General features: G+C 40.6%; 1 protein-coding gene across 2 annotated transcripts in view; it reads left to right on the top strand.

Annotated features, from left to right (window-relative positions):
* ABCC13 (multidrug resistance-associated protein 11) overlaps window positions 1–16,296 on the top strand; it is a 140,566-nt gene that overhangs the window by 99,564 nt on the left and 24,706 nt on the right. The window contains exons 19-24 of one of the 2 annotated variants that reach the window (XM_088893521.1): window positions 7,798–7,899; window positions 7,983–8,050; window positions 8,288–8,419; window positions 8,534–8,681; window positions 9,034–9,314; window positions 9,955–10,114. In XM_088893521.1, the coding sequence (XP_088749647.1) occupies window positions 7,798–7,899; window positions 7,983–8,050; window positions 8,288–8,419; window positions 8,534–8,681; window positions 9,034–9,314; window positions 9,955–10,114 (891 nt within the window). Of the gene's footprint in view, window positions 1–7,785; window positions 7,900–7,982; window positions 8,051–8,287; window positions 8,420–8,533; window positions 8,682–9,033; window positions 9,315–9,954; window positions 10,115–16,296 lie in introns of both variants that reach the window. The other variant, XM_088893520.1, reaches the window with a different exon arrangement.

Genomic DNA, 16,296 nt, shown 5'->3' with positions numbered 1-16,296 from the left:
TGAATGGGGTGTCAACAAAATTCTTATACGCATTGAGGGGATTGAGAAAAGGGGATCCCCTCTCCCCTATGTTTTTTGTCGTAGCGGTGGAGGTGTTATGTAAACTAGTGGATAAAAGGGTGAATGAGGGGCTGCTGGCTGGTTTCAAGCTTGGAAATGAGAGGGTGATTATCCTTCATTTCCATTGTGCTGATGAAAACTTGATTTTCATGGATGCATCTGTGGACCAAGCTTATAATTTGAGAGGTATTCTTAAAAGTTTTCAATTGCTTTTGGGTTTAAAAATCAATCTTAGTAACAGTGTGCTGGTGCTTTGGGTTGCCTTATTGGGGATTTCCCTTTCTCATATCTTGGGCTACCCATTGGGGCTAGGGCACCTGCTCCCTATACTTAGCAACTTCTCTTAGATCGAATTGAACAAAGATTGGCAGGTTAGAAAGATAAATATTTGTATTTTGGAGAGAAAATCTCCCTTATAAAGAGTGTCCTTTCTAATTTTCCAATTTTCTATTTGTCTCTCCTAAAGGCTCCATCTTTGGTGTTGGAAGAAATTGAAAGGCTTCAAAGGGACTTTCTATGGAATATAAAGGTAGAGAAAAATAACCATCTTGGTGAGATGGGATTTGGTGTGTTGGGCCAAGAAAGATGGGGGATTGGGAGTGAGAAGGGTCGGAATTTTTAACAAGGCTTTGTTGGGGGAATGGGTTTATAGGTTTGGTAGGGAGAAGGGTGGGAATTTTGGGTAGGATGCGAGGAAGGTAAGGTATTCTTATTGGGTAAGTGTTTGGAAGGGGATTATGTCAATTCATTGATTCAGCTGTTTCTTTCTTGGAAAGTGTGGAGCAGGGTCAAGTGTGAGATTTTGGGAAGATAATTGGCTTGGTGTTGGAAAGCTTTGTGAGCTGTGTCCAAGGCTCTATAACTTAAGTAAGGAGGAGACAATTTCTCAGTGTTGTGAAATTTGTAATGGATCAGTGGTGTGGTGTCCTAAGTTTAGAAGACTTCTATTGGATTGGGAGGTAGAGTAGTGTGTGGGGTTGCTGTCAAAGCTGCAAGAGGTGGAGGTGAATCCTATTCTTCCAGATGCAAGATGGTGGAAGGAATGCAAGAATGAAAGATTTTCTGTCAAGTCACTTTATAATGCACTTCACTCAGAAATCAGGTGGAACCTAATTCAATGAAGTGGGTTTGGGGGAAACCTGTTCCTCTAAGAGTGTCCTTACTCAAGACAATTTGAATAGAAGGGGTCATCAGTTTCCAAGTAGATGTGCTCTATGTAAGGCGAATGAGAACATCCTTCATTTGCTGTTATAGTGCATTTATATAAGAAGTATTTGGGCCTACTTTTTCAAGATTTTAAACATTTCTGGGTGGGTCCCCAATGATTATAATGATATTTTTGGTTGCTGGCTGAGAGTGCATGGGAACTCCAAAGCAAAAATAATCTGGAGTTGCATTTCCTTTGCCGTGTGCTGGGAGGTACAGAAGGAAAGAAATATGAGAGTTTTTGATGATATGAGAAGCAATGAAGAATTGGGGGCTGTGATCAGCTCAAGGATTATTGGCTGAGTGTTAGTTCTTCCAGAAATTGAATGCCTTAAAAGAATTTCACATCTGATTTTTGGTGTACTTTGAATGTTTAATTCTGATGTCAAGTTCTGCTGTTTTCTTTTGTATGTGGTGGGGTGATCCCTTGGCACCTAAACATTGTATTTTGCTATTCTATTTGTAGAGAACATTGATGTGGGCCCCACAGCTGTGGTCCCACTCTGTCCGTAGGGTAGAATGTATCTAGTCACAGCTGTGGTTATTTTGCTGTTCTGTTATTTCTAGTTTCAGTTTTATATTGGTTGTTATTTGTTAGCAGTTATGATGTAAACACCAAGGGCAGATATGTCCTTTCATGTAACTAGCATAACCTATATATATTAACTTAAAGTGGCGGCGGCAGATATGCTCTTCCATCACTCTTCCTTTTACATCTTCTTCACTTTCTCTTCTCATCGAACCTGAAATCTCTTAGTGATCAAGACTGAATAGCAGTCTTGAAAACCTACATGGTATCAGAGCCAAGTTACGGTTTTTCATGTGAGTCTAATACCAGCCGACCACATGAGAAGACCACATGAGAATCTCCTAGGACAGAAAGCTGAAAAGGAGGAGTTCGCAGACTGATTCTTGGAGATCGCCAGAGGTACTAGCAGCTATTGGAAACTTGCTAGGGTTGCAGAGTGTTGGTGGACAGGAAGGATCAGAGAAGACTAGGGTTCAGGTAACCCTAGAAGGCAGCGAACTATTTTTTCCTTGTAAGTTGTTACTTTTTAATAGAAGTTCTTTCAGAGAAGATAGGTTGGACCTATCTGGAGGGGAAGGCCGAACCATTCTAGCTCTTTCTCTCTTCGATTTCCTAGGGTTTTACATCAAACCCTGGACCGAACTGTGTTTCTCTCTACTCTAGGGTTTGAAAGTGATCTGCGGCAAGACCTAGTGGTTGACTGAACCCTGTGATCTACCTAGAGCTACTCTTAAGTTGATGGGTTGGTCCAATCAGATTCTAGGGTTTCTTATTAACCCTATTGAAAGCTCATCTATATAGTTTGGACTGTGCAACTGAATTGCTTCCTTTCAGGACTGATTAAAACCCTAACTTTCCCTAGCATATCAGTTTTGTTTTAAAGTTGTTCTCAGAGTTCTAGGGGGTTAGAGATCTACGGACAGCTACTGCTGTGTTGGTTAGTTGGTTTCAGATCAGAATTACTTCGGTTTTGTGCACATACACTGAGAATACAGATCAGGCCTATACTGTTTTGATTGTGATTGGTGATTCAAGTACTGTTTTGAGACTTGATAGAAATGGAGTCTAAAATTCAGGCAGAAGGCAGTCTTGGGAACGTCAGTTATGGTGGTATTTCTGAGATGGGTGGTCAGATTACGACCGTAAAGTTTGATGGATCAAACTATTTGGAATGGGCCCAATCAGCCATGATGACTATTGGTGGAAGAGGTAAATTAGGGTACCTCCTGGGAGATATGAAAGAACCTTCCAAGGGAGACCCAACATATACCAAGTGGATGCAAGAAAACTACTTGGTTATGACATGGTTGTGTAATTCTATGCAGCCTCATATTAGCCGGAATTATTTGTGGGCAAAGACAGCTAAGGAGATATGGGATGTTATGAAAGAAACTTACTCCCAACCCCTTAATGTTGCCAGAGCATATGAATTGAAATGTGAAGTGAACACCCTTAAACAAGGAGAGAAACTGGTATCGGTCTACTTCTCTACCTTGAAGTCCCTGTGGCATGAGATTGATCACTTAGAGACTCTTGAGTGGGAAAGTCCCAAAGATGCTCAGACCCATAGAAAGCACATCGAGACAAACAGAGTGTTTGAGTTCCTAGCGGGACTGAACTCAGAATATGATATTGTGAGGCAGCAGATTTTGACTAGAGACAGTGTGACTCTCTCTCAGGCTTACTCATTTGTACACAGTGAAGAAACCAGAAGGAAGGTTATGATGCAACCCATATCAGCCTTTGTAGCGGCTACACCCAAATCAGGGGGTGATTCAGAGAAGGACAGGAGGAAGGAAGACAAGAAGGATGTAGTATGTGAACATTGTAAGAAACCCAAACATACAAAAGAGACATGTTGGAAACTGCATCCCCACTTGGTTCCTGCGAAGTTAAGAAACAAGAAGGGCACTGTTCATGTAGCCATGCACACTGATTCAGCATCCTCATCTAGCACCAAAGGAACATCTTTGGAGACCTTAGCTGCAGTTCGGGCTGCCCTACTACAGCTAGAAAAGGAGATTGGAAATTCAGCTCAACCACCGCAGCCTCCATCAGCCCCTGTCACATCTACCTTCGCCCATTCAGGTACTCGAGCTTCAGCCTATCATGCCTCAGCTCCAAGTACTACTGAACCTTGTTGGGTAATAGACTCAGGTGCATCTGATCACATGACTAGCTTGCCTTCACTGTTTACTACTTACCATTTGTCTTCTGGTAGGGATAAGGTATCTATTGCTGATGGCTCCCTGGTTCCTATTTCTAGGAAGGGTGACATCAAGCTTTCAGACACTATCTCCCTATCATCTGTTTTGCATGTGCCTAAGCTTGATACTAACCTTCTTTCAGTCAGTAGTATTACCAAGCATATGAACTGCTCAGTAACCTTCTTCCCTGACCGATGTGTTTTTCAGGACTTGGAGACGCAGAAGGTGATTGGGATTGGCCGTGAGACGAATGGGATCTATCTGCTCGGGGAGCGGTTCCGTCAGGGAGAGTCAGTTGAGAAGTTGTCTTTTGTTTCTAAGAGTGTGAGTCCGGTTATGCTTTGGCATAACCGATTAGGTCATTTGTCTTTTCGATCTTTACAGAGTCTGTTTCCTACTTTATTTGAGTCTATTAAGTTGTCTCAGCTACAGTGTGAAAGTTGTGAGTTTGCTAAGCATTGTAGAAAGCCTTATTTATTGAGTAATAAAAGGAGTGATAATTCTTTTGATATTGTGCATACTGACGTTTGGGGGCCTTATCATATCCCTTCCATGGGTGGGTACAGATATTTTTTGTTATTTGTTGATGACCATAACCGTTTTTCTTGGGTTTATCTCATGCGTTCACGAGATGAGGTACCTTCCCTGACCCAAAATTTTCACCAAATGATCCTAACCCAGTTTGATGCCAAGATCAAAGTTCTCCGATCTGATAACGCAAAGGAATACTTTGCTAAATCATTGACATCTTATCTTCTTCATCATGGGGTTATCCACCAGGGCTCTTGCCCTCATACACCTCAGCAAAATGGAGTTTCCGAGAGGAAGAATAGACACATTTGGAAGTGGCTAGAAGCCTCATGTTTACTTCCAATGTCCCTATTCGCTTCTGGGGGGACGCTATCCTCACGGCGGTATACCTTATTAATCGGGTCCCTTCCAGGGTCCTTGATATGCGATCTCCTTTTTCGCTTCTACACCCACGTGAGGACTTGTTTTCTATTCCCCTTAAGACATTCGGTTGCACTTGCTTTGTTCAGCTTCTCGGACCCCATCCCTCCAAGTTCGAACCCAAAGCCTCCAAATGCATCTTCCTTGGTTATGCACAAACTCAAAAGGGTTATTGCTGTTATGATCCTGTCTCCGGGAGGAGTTTGTCTCCATGGATGTCACTTTCTTTGAGGGCACACCCTATTATCCTCGGGTTGCCCCTTAGGGGGAGAGTAGTGAGAGTGGGGGTTTGAGTTCTTGTCTTCAGGGGGAGAGCAGTGAGAGTGGGAGAGTTCCTTTACCTATTCCATTGGGTGATGAGAACTTTAATGGTGAGGGTGGTCAGAGGGATCAGGAGTTGAGGGAAAGCTGCAATGGTGAGGGTGGTCAGAGGGATCAGGAGTTGAGGGTTTATCACAGGCGGTGCAGGCAGGTTGATCCTAATCATCAGTAGTCCAGACCAGCTCCAATCTCATCTACAGCTCCAGGTCCAGATACTTCAGTCCCAGAGCCCACAGAGACTTCCCCTACAGATGATCTTGACCTTCCAATTGCAGTCCGTAAAGGGAAACGACATTGTACCACATCCACAGCCCACTGTATTTCCCATTTTTTATCCTATGATCGCCTATCTCCTACCTACAGGTCCTACCTTAGCTCCATTTCCAATGTCCCTATTCCAAGAACAATGCAAGAAGCCCTATCCGTCCCTGAATGGAAAGATGCAATGCAAGTTGAGATGGATGCTCTGTTGAAGAACAACACCTGGGAGGTAGTTGATTTGCCAAAAGGAAAGAAACCAGTTGGATGCAGATGGGTATTTACGGTGAAGCATAATGCAGATGGATCTATTGAGAGGTATAAAGCTCGGTTAGTTGCAAGAGGGTTTACACAGACTTATGGCATAGATTACTTGGAGACATTTGCACCGGTAGCCAAGATGACTACTATTCGAGTTCTCTTGTCCCTTGCAACAAGTCACACTTGGCCTTTATACAAAATAGACGTGAAAAATGCCTTTCTGAATGGAGATCTGCAGAAAGAAGTTTACATGCGTTTGCTTCCTGGATTCTATGATGCAGAAGTAGGTAAGAAGGTCTGCCGGCTCAACAAGGCTTTGTATGGTTTGAAACAATCACCTAGGACTTGGTTCGATAGATTCAGACTAGCACTTGTGAAGTTTGGATATGTACAGGCCCAGTCAGATCATACCCTATTCATCAAGAGGGTGGAGTCCTCTTTGACACTGTTGGCAGTATATGTTGATGATATTGTGGTCACAGGGAATGATAGTCATGAGATTGAGTCTCTTAAACAGCTTCTTCACCAAGAATTTGAGGTGAAGGACCTTGGTGTACTCCGGTATTTTTTGGGTATTGAGGTTGCTAGATCCAAACAAGGGATCTTTATATCTCAGAGGAAATATGTCCTAGACCTGTTGGCAGAAATTGGAAAGTTAGGTGTCAAGCCTGCAGATACACCAATTGAACAGAATCACAGGATTAGTGTCGAGAGTGGGGAGCTTCTTGAAGACAAAGTTATGTTCCAGCAACTGGTAGGAAAGCTACTATATCTCTGCCTCACTCAGCCAGATATTACTTATGCTGTTAGTGTTGTCAGTCAGTACATGCATTCTCCTAGAACCACACATCTTCTTGCGGCAGAAAGAATCTTAGCCTACTTGAAGAGATGCCCAGGTAGGGGTATACTTTTCAAGAACAACAATCACATGAAGGTGGAGGTTTATACTGATGCAGATTGGGCTGGGAGTGTTGATGACAGAAGATCTACCTTGGGATATTGTGCCCTTGTGGGAGGAAACCTTGTCTCCTGGAGAAGTAAGAAACAAAGTGTGGTCTCCCGGTCAAGTGCTGAAGCAGAATACAGGTCCATGGCCAATGGAGTGGCTGAAATCCTATGGCTAAGATCTCTACTTGAGGAGTTGGGTATTGAGTATGAGAAGCCCCTGATGCTGTACTGTGATAATCAAGCCGCCATTAATATAGCACATAATCCAGTACAGCATGACAGAACCAAACACATTGAAGTTGACCGCCATTTTGTGCGAGAGAGGGTCTCATCTCTAGAAGTATGCCTCCCTTACCTCACATCCAGTATGCAACTAGCCGACATTCTTACTAAAGCCATATCAAGAAAGAAGCTAGAGGTGGATCTATCCAAGTTGGGAATGATGAACATATACTCCCAACTTGAGGGGGAGTGTAGAGAACATTGATGTGGGCCCCACAGCTGTGGTCCCACTCTGTCCGTAGGGTAGAATGTATCTAGTCACAGCTGTGGTTATTTTTCTGTTCTGTTATTTCTAGTTTCAGTTTTATATTGGTTGTTATTTGTTAGCAGTTATGATGTAAACACCAAGGGCAGATATGTCCTTTCATGTAACTAGCATAACCTATATATATTAACTTAAAGTGGCGGCAGCAGAATATTGACATTCTGTTCTTCTCCTCAAAATCTGTGTTCTATTGCTCTTCCATCACTCTTCCTTCTACATCTTCTTCACTTTCTCTTCTCATCGAACCTGGAATCTCTTAGTGATCAAGACTGAATAGCAGTCTTGAAAACCTACACTATTGAATAAATTTTCTTAGTTATTGATCTTCAAAAAATATATTTAGTCATATAAATAGGCAAGTTATCATGGGAACTCCTTTATTCTTCATGGACAATTGATGATCAAATATAATTAATCTTGTTTTCTCTATGTATGTTCCCATTTTGACATCCACAAATCCAAATCTTAACCTGCCCTTTTACTAACTTTTTTTGTAGTCCTGTGTTCAGGTTGGTTCAGGTAAATCATCTTTGTTAAATTCAATTCTGGGAGAAATGCGACTCATCCATGGATCAATACACTGCTGGGGATCAATAGCATATGTATCACAGGTTCATCAATTCCTTCCAGATTTAGTTTTCCTGGTCTTGAATACAAACACTCTTATACCATATCTTGCGACTTGCTGTTTTAGGTTCCTTGGATTCTGTCAGGGACCATACGTGATAACATCTTGTTTGGAAAAAACTATGATGCAAAAAGGTATGTAACCACAATGTAAAATATTTTGTTAATCGAAGAAGTGTTTTTGATCAGTTTAATTGAATAATTTTTGTTTCATGTAGTTTAACTTTCAATCTCCATTCCATAGTTCTTATTTTCTTCTCAAATGTTCAATAATAGAAAACTTTTAACTAGTAATGTGTGAATTCTTCTTGAAGAAAAGTCCCAACAGTAGGCTATCTTTGTTAAATGTGGCCATTTTTCTGGTTTGAGTAGATACAAAGAAGTATTGAGGGCATGTGCATTGGATATTGATATTTCACTAATGGTTGGGGGTGACCTAACTTATATTGGAGAGAAAGGAATCAACTTATCAGGTGGACAGAAAGCACGGCTTGCACTAGCAAGGTAGGAGCTTTTCATTTTGCTGAAAATGTGGAAGAATTCCAAAGTTTCCCACCTTGAAGAAGCTATTTTCCCATTTTCTATATAGGAGCTTATTGTAAAGTTGAGAATTGGCAGGGCTGTCTATCATGGATCCGATATATTCATGCTTGATGATGTGCTTAGTGCAGTTGATGCCCAAGTATCTCGTTGGATTTTATATAATGGTATCTTGGGTCCTTTGATGAAACAACAAACAAGAATTCTCTGTACTCACAATGTTCAGGTTGTTCCTTCTCTCATCATTTTCAACTATGTTTGGCATATATTCCTTAAGTAATCTATACACATGAAATAGGTTCTTACTTCAACATAGACTGCTTGGGAAAGATTTCTTAGTAGATGGTAAATGGCCCTCGAGATTTTAAATAAATTGAACTCGATTAACTTCAATCATTGTTTCAACTGGTCCCTATATTTTCTTAATGCCTAAGAATCAATTTGGATCTTGATGCTCCCATGCTGATCCAGGTGATCTGGATCAAGCATGTCTATGATCAATAAAATGTCTAGATAGCTTGTTCATGAAAAAAAGGGTGTGGCTCAAGGAATCTAAAGTTGTTCTTAACTTTATACAGGCAATATCCTCTGCAGATATGATTGTAGTAATGGACAAAGGACTTGTGAAATGGGTGGGACGTTTGGCTGAGTTGTCATCTTCCCCATGTTCAATGTTATTAAAAGAATCAACATTCTTTTCATCTGAACTTCCAAAAAAGGAAAGTAGCACCAGTACTTCGTGTCAAGCTGAACAAAATGGCCTACTAAGCAGAGATGATATAGATATTCCTGAGGAAGCCCAAGAAGCCATTGAAAGAGAACTGAGGAAAGAAGGGAAAGTTGAATTTACTGTTTATAAGTGAGTATTAACTTTTTCCATCTTGTATTTACTATATATATATATATATATATGTCTTCTGAGCTCTGCAGTAGTTACACAATTTATTGGTTAGGAACACCGTTTAATGGATCCAACTGGGAAAAAAAAAATCAACCTAACTAGATGGACGTGAACATTCAATCTGTTAAACTTTTTTAGTCAGCCAGAAAACAGTAAGGCCAATGTTCCTGGAGAATGCCTATGTAATGCTGGAAGTATTTTGACACAGCTTGAATCCATACCATATCCAATGGAAAAGAATGTTAGCCTCCTTCCATCTTGTCCCTACAACTTGAGTGTTCCTCATCTTGCAGATAATATTGTTAGCAAGTGCCAAAGCCTAGGTTAAAAAAAGTAAAGAAAAAAATAAAAAGAAAGAAACAACTAAATGAACAAACATACACAGAAAAGCAGTCAATTACTGAATAATGAACTTAGCCATCACTTTGAAGATAACTACATCTTAAGTCAGGTGTAGTTTATAAGTATTTCTAAATTTTTGTTAGGTTCTGATATTATAAAAGTGGAAAGGTTTTTTCAAGTATTTTGTGTATGTCCTTCAGGAATTATTTTTGGCACTGGGGATTTTTAACAATTCATTGATTCTCCTCTCTTGCAGAAATTATGCTGCATCTTCAGGCTGGCCAATTGCAATCATAATATGTCTATCAGCAGTTTTAATGCAAGCATCTCGTAATGGGAATGATTTATGGCTGTCTCACTGGGTTGATTCCACTACAGCAAGCCATAAGACAAATTATTCCACATCCTTTTATCTGGTAATCAATGTGAAGAGACTTGACATATCCTATTAGGATAGCCCTGGTTGTATATTGTACATATGTTTTATTTAGCTTTATTTTCTTTCAGCCCTGTAAGGCACTTTTGTAATTGTACACAATATATGTTCTTTAACATATTAGAGGCCTTTTGGGGGTGGGCTGATTGATTCATGCAACACCCCTGAAACTGTTCTCTCGTATGTTCAAACTAGGGATTGACATGGTATCAAAGCAGGTCTTACAGACCTGTCTTTGATTGAATCTATTGTTAGGCGTCTAAAGGAAGATCTAGGGTTGCTAGATTGACTATTTTGATCTGGTTAGAAGAAGTTCTGGAGGCTTTTCTGTTCAGCACAACTCTAGATTTTATGCTGCCCAGGTCAGTTCTAAGTGTTTTTACAGTTTGTTCTTGGATTAGATTAGGTTTGAATGGTCTCCTTCCCTCTTCAGTCAACAATCCAGTAAACGTACCTATTTTGGATTGTCATTTTCTAACATCTTTGTTCAGTTAAGTTTTTCGACTGAGTTTTGATCTCTTGGGTGTTATTTGGCTATTCATGTCACTGTTATTAAGTTTGGATCTGGTTTGGTTGGGTGGATGCCTTGTTTTGTTCTCTTTTTGGCCTTGAGTTCCTAGTCCTTTATTCTTTTGGACCATGGTTATTCACCAAGATGGCTCACAAGGTTGATATTATGCCCATGAAATTTGATGAGACTAATTAAAGTATGTGGAAATTCTACTTTGATTTGTTTGTCAAGGTAAAAGGCTTGGAGGGTTATCTGAATGGTAAGGTTACTAAACCTGATGAATCTGAAGCCAAAACTTTCTAGCAATGGAAGCTTGATAATGGAAAATTGGTGTCTTGGATTATGAGTTCTACGGAGACCCATATTGTTATACCTATGCATAGAATGCAAACAGCCTATCAGATGTATGCTTATCTAAAGAAAGCTTACTATTAGTCTAATATGTCTAGACAAAATCAAGTCGAATATGAAATCTTTGCGTATTGTCAGGGGACAGAGATACAAGAATATTATGCTGGATTCCTGGATTTTTGGGCAGAATATGAAGTAGTCCATATTGACCCTTCGGATTTTTCTGAGCGTATTCAGTATCTTCAGAAACACTTTGAGAAATGAAAAGTGAATCAGTTTCTCATGAGGATTAGACCTGAGTATGAGATAATTAGGTATAATATTTTGAGTAGGGGAACTTTTCCCAACCTGGATTCAGTGATGGGGGAACTTCTAAGGGAAGAGACTAGACTCTTAATTATTTCTGGACTAGATGGGAAAGTAGTAGACTCTAGGACTGAACTGCTTTTATTGCACATGGAAATAAGAAACAAGCTGCAAAGGACTTCTCCAAAAGTTAATGCTACGAGTGTAAAAGATTCGACCATATTGTGTCCTATTGCAAGAAGCAGAATATTTGTATATATTGCAAACAGCATGGGCACATTATTCTAGACTGTCCTATCTTACCACCTAAAAATGCTCGAAAGAAAAATCAGCCATGTGCATATCAAGTAACAGAGTGCCAGTCCTCTAATATCACTTCTACCAAGGGTGATTCTTCTATTAAAGGTAATTCCTTTATATCCATGGATGAAGACAAATTTCAGCAATTGGTATCATTTGCTATATCTTCAGCTTTTTCTGTTATTGACTTGTCTGGTGAGTTCTTTGGTTATTGTTTCTCTCCTTCACATGTTTGAATTATTGATTCTAGAGCCACTAATCATACAACAAGGGCCTATCCAAATCAACTAGGCAATCTTATCGAGACCTATTATAAACACATTGTTACTGCCAAAGGTGAAAAGCTGAACGTCGTTGGTAGTAATGATCTGTCCCTTAAACTTTCACCCACTATATCGTTCCTCCTTTCGATGACCTTTTTTGTACCTAACCTTACTACTAATCTAGTTTCTATTGGTTAACTTGATGAGGATAATATTTTTTTTCCCATGATGCTTGTTTGATCCAAGACCGATACACTAAGAAGGTGAAAGGGAAGGGGCGTAGGCTAGGGTGTTTTTTTGCATTGGAGTTTAAGAAGTCTCAACCAGCAGCTTCCTCAGCATATCTTAGTTCATCCATATCTAGTTCTTTTTTGAGTCAAAGAAACAATATTTTGAGACATGGAATAAAAGTTTGAGTCATCCATATTTTGAAAAACTGAAGTTTTTGTTTGATTCTAGACTAATTGAGAACAAGATTCCTTCCATTCATGCTTTTAATGTGTCTTGCACTTCTTGTTGTTTGAGTAAAAGTCATATTGTACCTTTTTATCACACATCTAAGAGTGCCACTTCACCCTTTGAGATTATATATAGTGATGTTTAGACTGCTTCTATTCCTTCTCATTTGGGATACAGATATTTTGTATTGTTTATTGATGATAGTATCAGGTGCACATGGATCTACATTTTATGACATAAATCAAAAATTTTTCCTACTCAAGTTGTTTTTCACCATGGTTCGAGTTGAGCTCAAGTCACATGTGAGTATTCTCCGCTCAAGTCACATGTAGTCACAACAAAGTTGCTAGACATTCCTCAACAAAATGGTGTAGCTGAGCGCAAGAATGGACATGTCCTCAGTGTTGTGAGAACATTGTTATTGGAATCTCATGCACCACCATCATTTTGGGTAGAGGCAACTAGTACAACTGTGTATTTGATTAACTATCTTCCCTCTTCCGTCCTTACGAATACTTCTTATCAGAAGCTTTTTGGTCGTCGTCTTAACCTATTCGGTGCTTATGTTTTGTGTATCTTCCTTCTTGTGAATATTCTAAATTATTTGCTCAATCTACTATGTGTGCATTTGTGGGGTATAGTCTAGACCACATGGGTTTTCTATGTTATGATCCATCTATTCTTCATATTCATATTTCCCGAAATGTTGTGTTTCTTAAGCATATTTCTTTCTTTATTGGAGTTGCTAGATTGTTTGTACATTCTATCTTTGCTTTGTAGTATTTTGATTTTGAGGATGTTTCTCCAACTTCTACTGGGAAGGATTTTCTCATCATCTCTTACAAATGTGTATGTGCTCTAGACCCTATGCCTACAACCCCCTTCCTCTCGGTCTAGAACTCTCCATCCCTTTGTTCCTCTTGTAAGTGATATTTCTTCCTCAGACACCTCTATCTCAAATGCTGGTTCTTCTATTCCTTTTTCAGCGTTCTACTCGTATTTATTGTCCACCTGACCACTATGGTTTTCCTTTAAACCATAGCTCTTTCTCTATTGTTTTATCTTCCACAGATATTCCTTGTTCATACTAGCAAGCTATTAGTGGTTCACACTAGAAAGAGGCCATGGATGCCAAGATTCATGCTTTACATGAGAATGACACTTGGGATTTTGTGCTTGCCACTCCGAATGCTTCCATTGTTAGGAGTCGTTGGGCTTATATAATCAAATTGAAGTCAAATGACTCTCTTCACCAATAAAAGGCTTGGTTGGTTTCTCAAGGATATAATCAAGAGTATGGATTGCTTATGAAGAGACATTGGCTCCAGTTGCTAAGATTACCATAGTTTGTGTCCTCTTAGCCTTGTTTGCTATCCAGTCTTGGTCCATTTACTAGTTGGACGTGAAGAATGTCTTCCTTCATGGTCAATTGAAAGAGGTCGTCTCTATGAAGTCTCCTCCTAGATATTGTAATGATCCTTCTCTAGTTTGTCAACTAAAGAAGTCCATATATGGATTGAAGCAAGCTCCTCAAGCGTGGTTTGAAAGGTTTCTTATGTTGTTGTTGCAGCTAGTTGCAGTTCTATGGTTTGTAGAAGAAGAAAAGAGAGAAGGAGAAGAAGAGGAAGGAGGTATCAAAGAGAGGTGTATGTTACTATTGTTAGAATGTTAGAATGAAGTCTCTTTGTATGAGTGTTCGGCTGATAAGAGTTCTTATTAGCCCATACTTAAGTTTAAGTTATCCTGTAACTGGGCCTGTGTTAATGGGCCTAAGCCTGTTTAATGTTTTAAGTTAACTGGGTGTCCCATCACTAATCAGGGGCATTCCAGTAATTACTTGTATCATTGTACTACATTCAAATATAAATAATAGAATGGTCAACTGGGCAGGACAGTTCGACATTCACAGCATATCAGTGGTGTTCTTCTCCTCTCCTCTACTTCGAGTACAGCTCTCAAGCTCACATGGTATCAGAGCACTAGCTTCTCTTTGGTTTCAGCCGGCGCACTAGCTTCTACTCTCTCTTCTCTTGCTGTTCTTTCCATCTTCTTTCTTCTTTTCTGGGTTGCTGAAAAAACTAGGGTTGTAAGAGAACAAAGCAGATTCGAACCTAGGGTTTCCCTTGGTTGTAGGGCTCAAGGGAGGTAAGGCCCAGAAGTGGATGTCCTACTAGGTTCTTTTTTCAGCAAATAGTAGCTATTTGGCTACTAAGAGAGGTCTGTATAGGACAGACCTAGTTGAGGACTGATTTCAGCAGTCCTAGCCCTAGCCGAAAGGGGGAGAGCTTCTCCACAACTGCAGCTTCGAAGCCCCAGCAAAACCAGCATAGCACAGTGGTAAACAGCTCCAAGTTCAGGTTGGTTATCAGTCCGGAACTTCTCACCACTGCTGTACCCGAACTGCTTCAGCTCAAGTGAAGATTACCTAGGGAGCTGCCAGCTCCAGATTGTCCAGCACTGTGAACACTTCGGCGAGCTCTAAACCTACTCTAAGACTGAAGTCAGCATGTCCTCACTATCCAGAGAAGTTTCCTCTAGAGATAACAGACCTGCCGCAAGGTTCTCTAACCTGGAAAACCCTAATCTGCACAGTTTTGCTGGATGAATATAACTTCAGAGAGTGGTCCGTCTCAGCAAGGCTGTTCATTACTTCTCGTGATCTCACAGGCTATCTGGATGGAGACAAGAAAGAACCTGAAGTTGGCAGTCCTGAGCATGTCGTGTGGCGCAAGGAGAATGCCACAGTCATGTCTTGGTTGCTGGCCTCCATGACTCCTCGGGTGGCTAGAACTGTTCATCATTTCCCCACAGCCACTAAGATTTGGGAGAAAGTATCCAAGACCTACGGCCAGAAAAAGAACAATGCTAGAATCTACAGATTGAACCAAGATATCGCAGCTCTAAGGCAAGGAGACATGTCCGTGGCAACATATTTTGCAACCCTGGAAGGCCTTTGGGAAGAGCTTGATCATCACTTGATATTGGATTGGGAAAATGCCAGGGACAAGGAGAGACATGACAAGCAAATTGAAGAGAGCAGAGCCTTCAAGTTTCTGGCTGGCCTAGACCCAGTATATGAGGGTATAAGGTCACAAATTCTAGGGAGAGATGAATTATCGGAGCTTCACCATGTCTATTACCTAGTGAGGAATGAAGAAGTCAGGAGAAGGGAGATGCAAGTTGACTCCCAGACACAGTCAACTGAACTATCTGGAGAACATTCAGCCCTAGTCTTCACTAAGGGAAATAGATATCCAGACAAGAAGTCCCTCAAGTGTAGGGTCTTGTATCCTCATCTGAAGCCAGCTGCTTTGAGAAAGGACAAAAGACAACATAAGGGTCACACAGCAAGTGGGAATCTTGCCACCAACAACAGTAGTGACAACTCACAAAGTACTCCGACAGTGTCCTCTTCCTCCATAGGGTAGGCTGCTGACTCCTCTAGACCAAGTACTTTGGGCTTCACGGATAGTGAGGTAGAGATTCTCAGCCGGGCATTAGCCCGTCTGAAGAACAATTCTTTAGCTTCCACCTCTCTTGCCAGATCAGGTAAAGTCTCTGCCTTTAGTGCAACTAGTTCCATTGATTCCACCTCTTGGGTGATTGATTCCGGAGCAACTGACCATATGACACATATGTCCTCCTTATTCTCTTCATATCATTTGTTGTCTGGCCAGGATAAGATGAGAGTGGCTAATGGGTCTCTCTCCAACATCTCTGGAAAGGGGGTGGTTGACCTAAGAAAAGACCTCTCTCTTAAATCAGTCCTACATGTTCCTAGTCTTACCTCAAATCATTTGTCTGTTTCAAAGCTTACAAAAAATTTGAACTGCAGTATAACTTTTTTTCCTACTCATTGTGTCTTCCAGGACAGATTGACAATGAGAACGATTGGGAGTGGTCATGAGTATGGGGGCCTCTACTATTTTGATGCAGACATCGGCTCAGCCCTACAAGCTTCTGCTACTACTA

Source organism: Nelumbo nucifera, chromosome 8 (assembly GCF_055504915.1).
Source record: "Nelumbo nucifera cultivar China Antique chromosome 8, China Antique-T2T, whole genome shotgun sequence".
In the NCBI taxonomy this organism is placed as follows: Eukaryota; Viridiplantae; Streptophyta; class Magnoliopsida; order Proteales; family Nelumbonaceae; genus Nelumbo; species Nelumbo nucifera.
The sequence above is the reverse complement of the archived record's forward strand: the minus strand, read 5'-3'. Positions and strand labels throughout refer to the sequence as shown.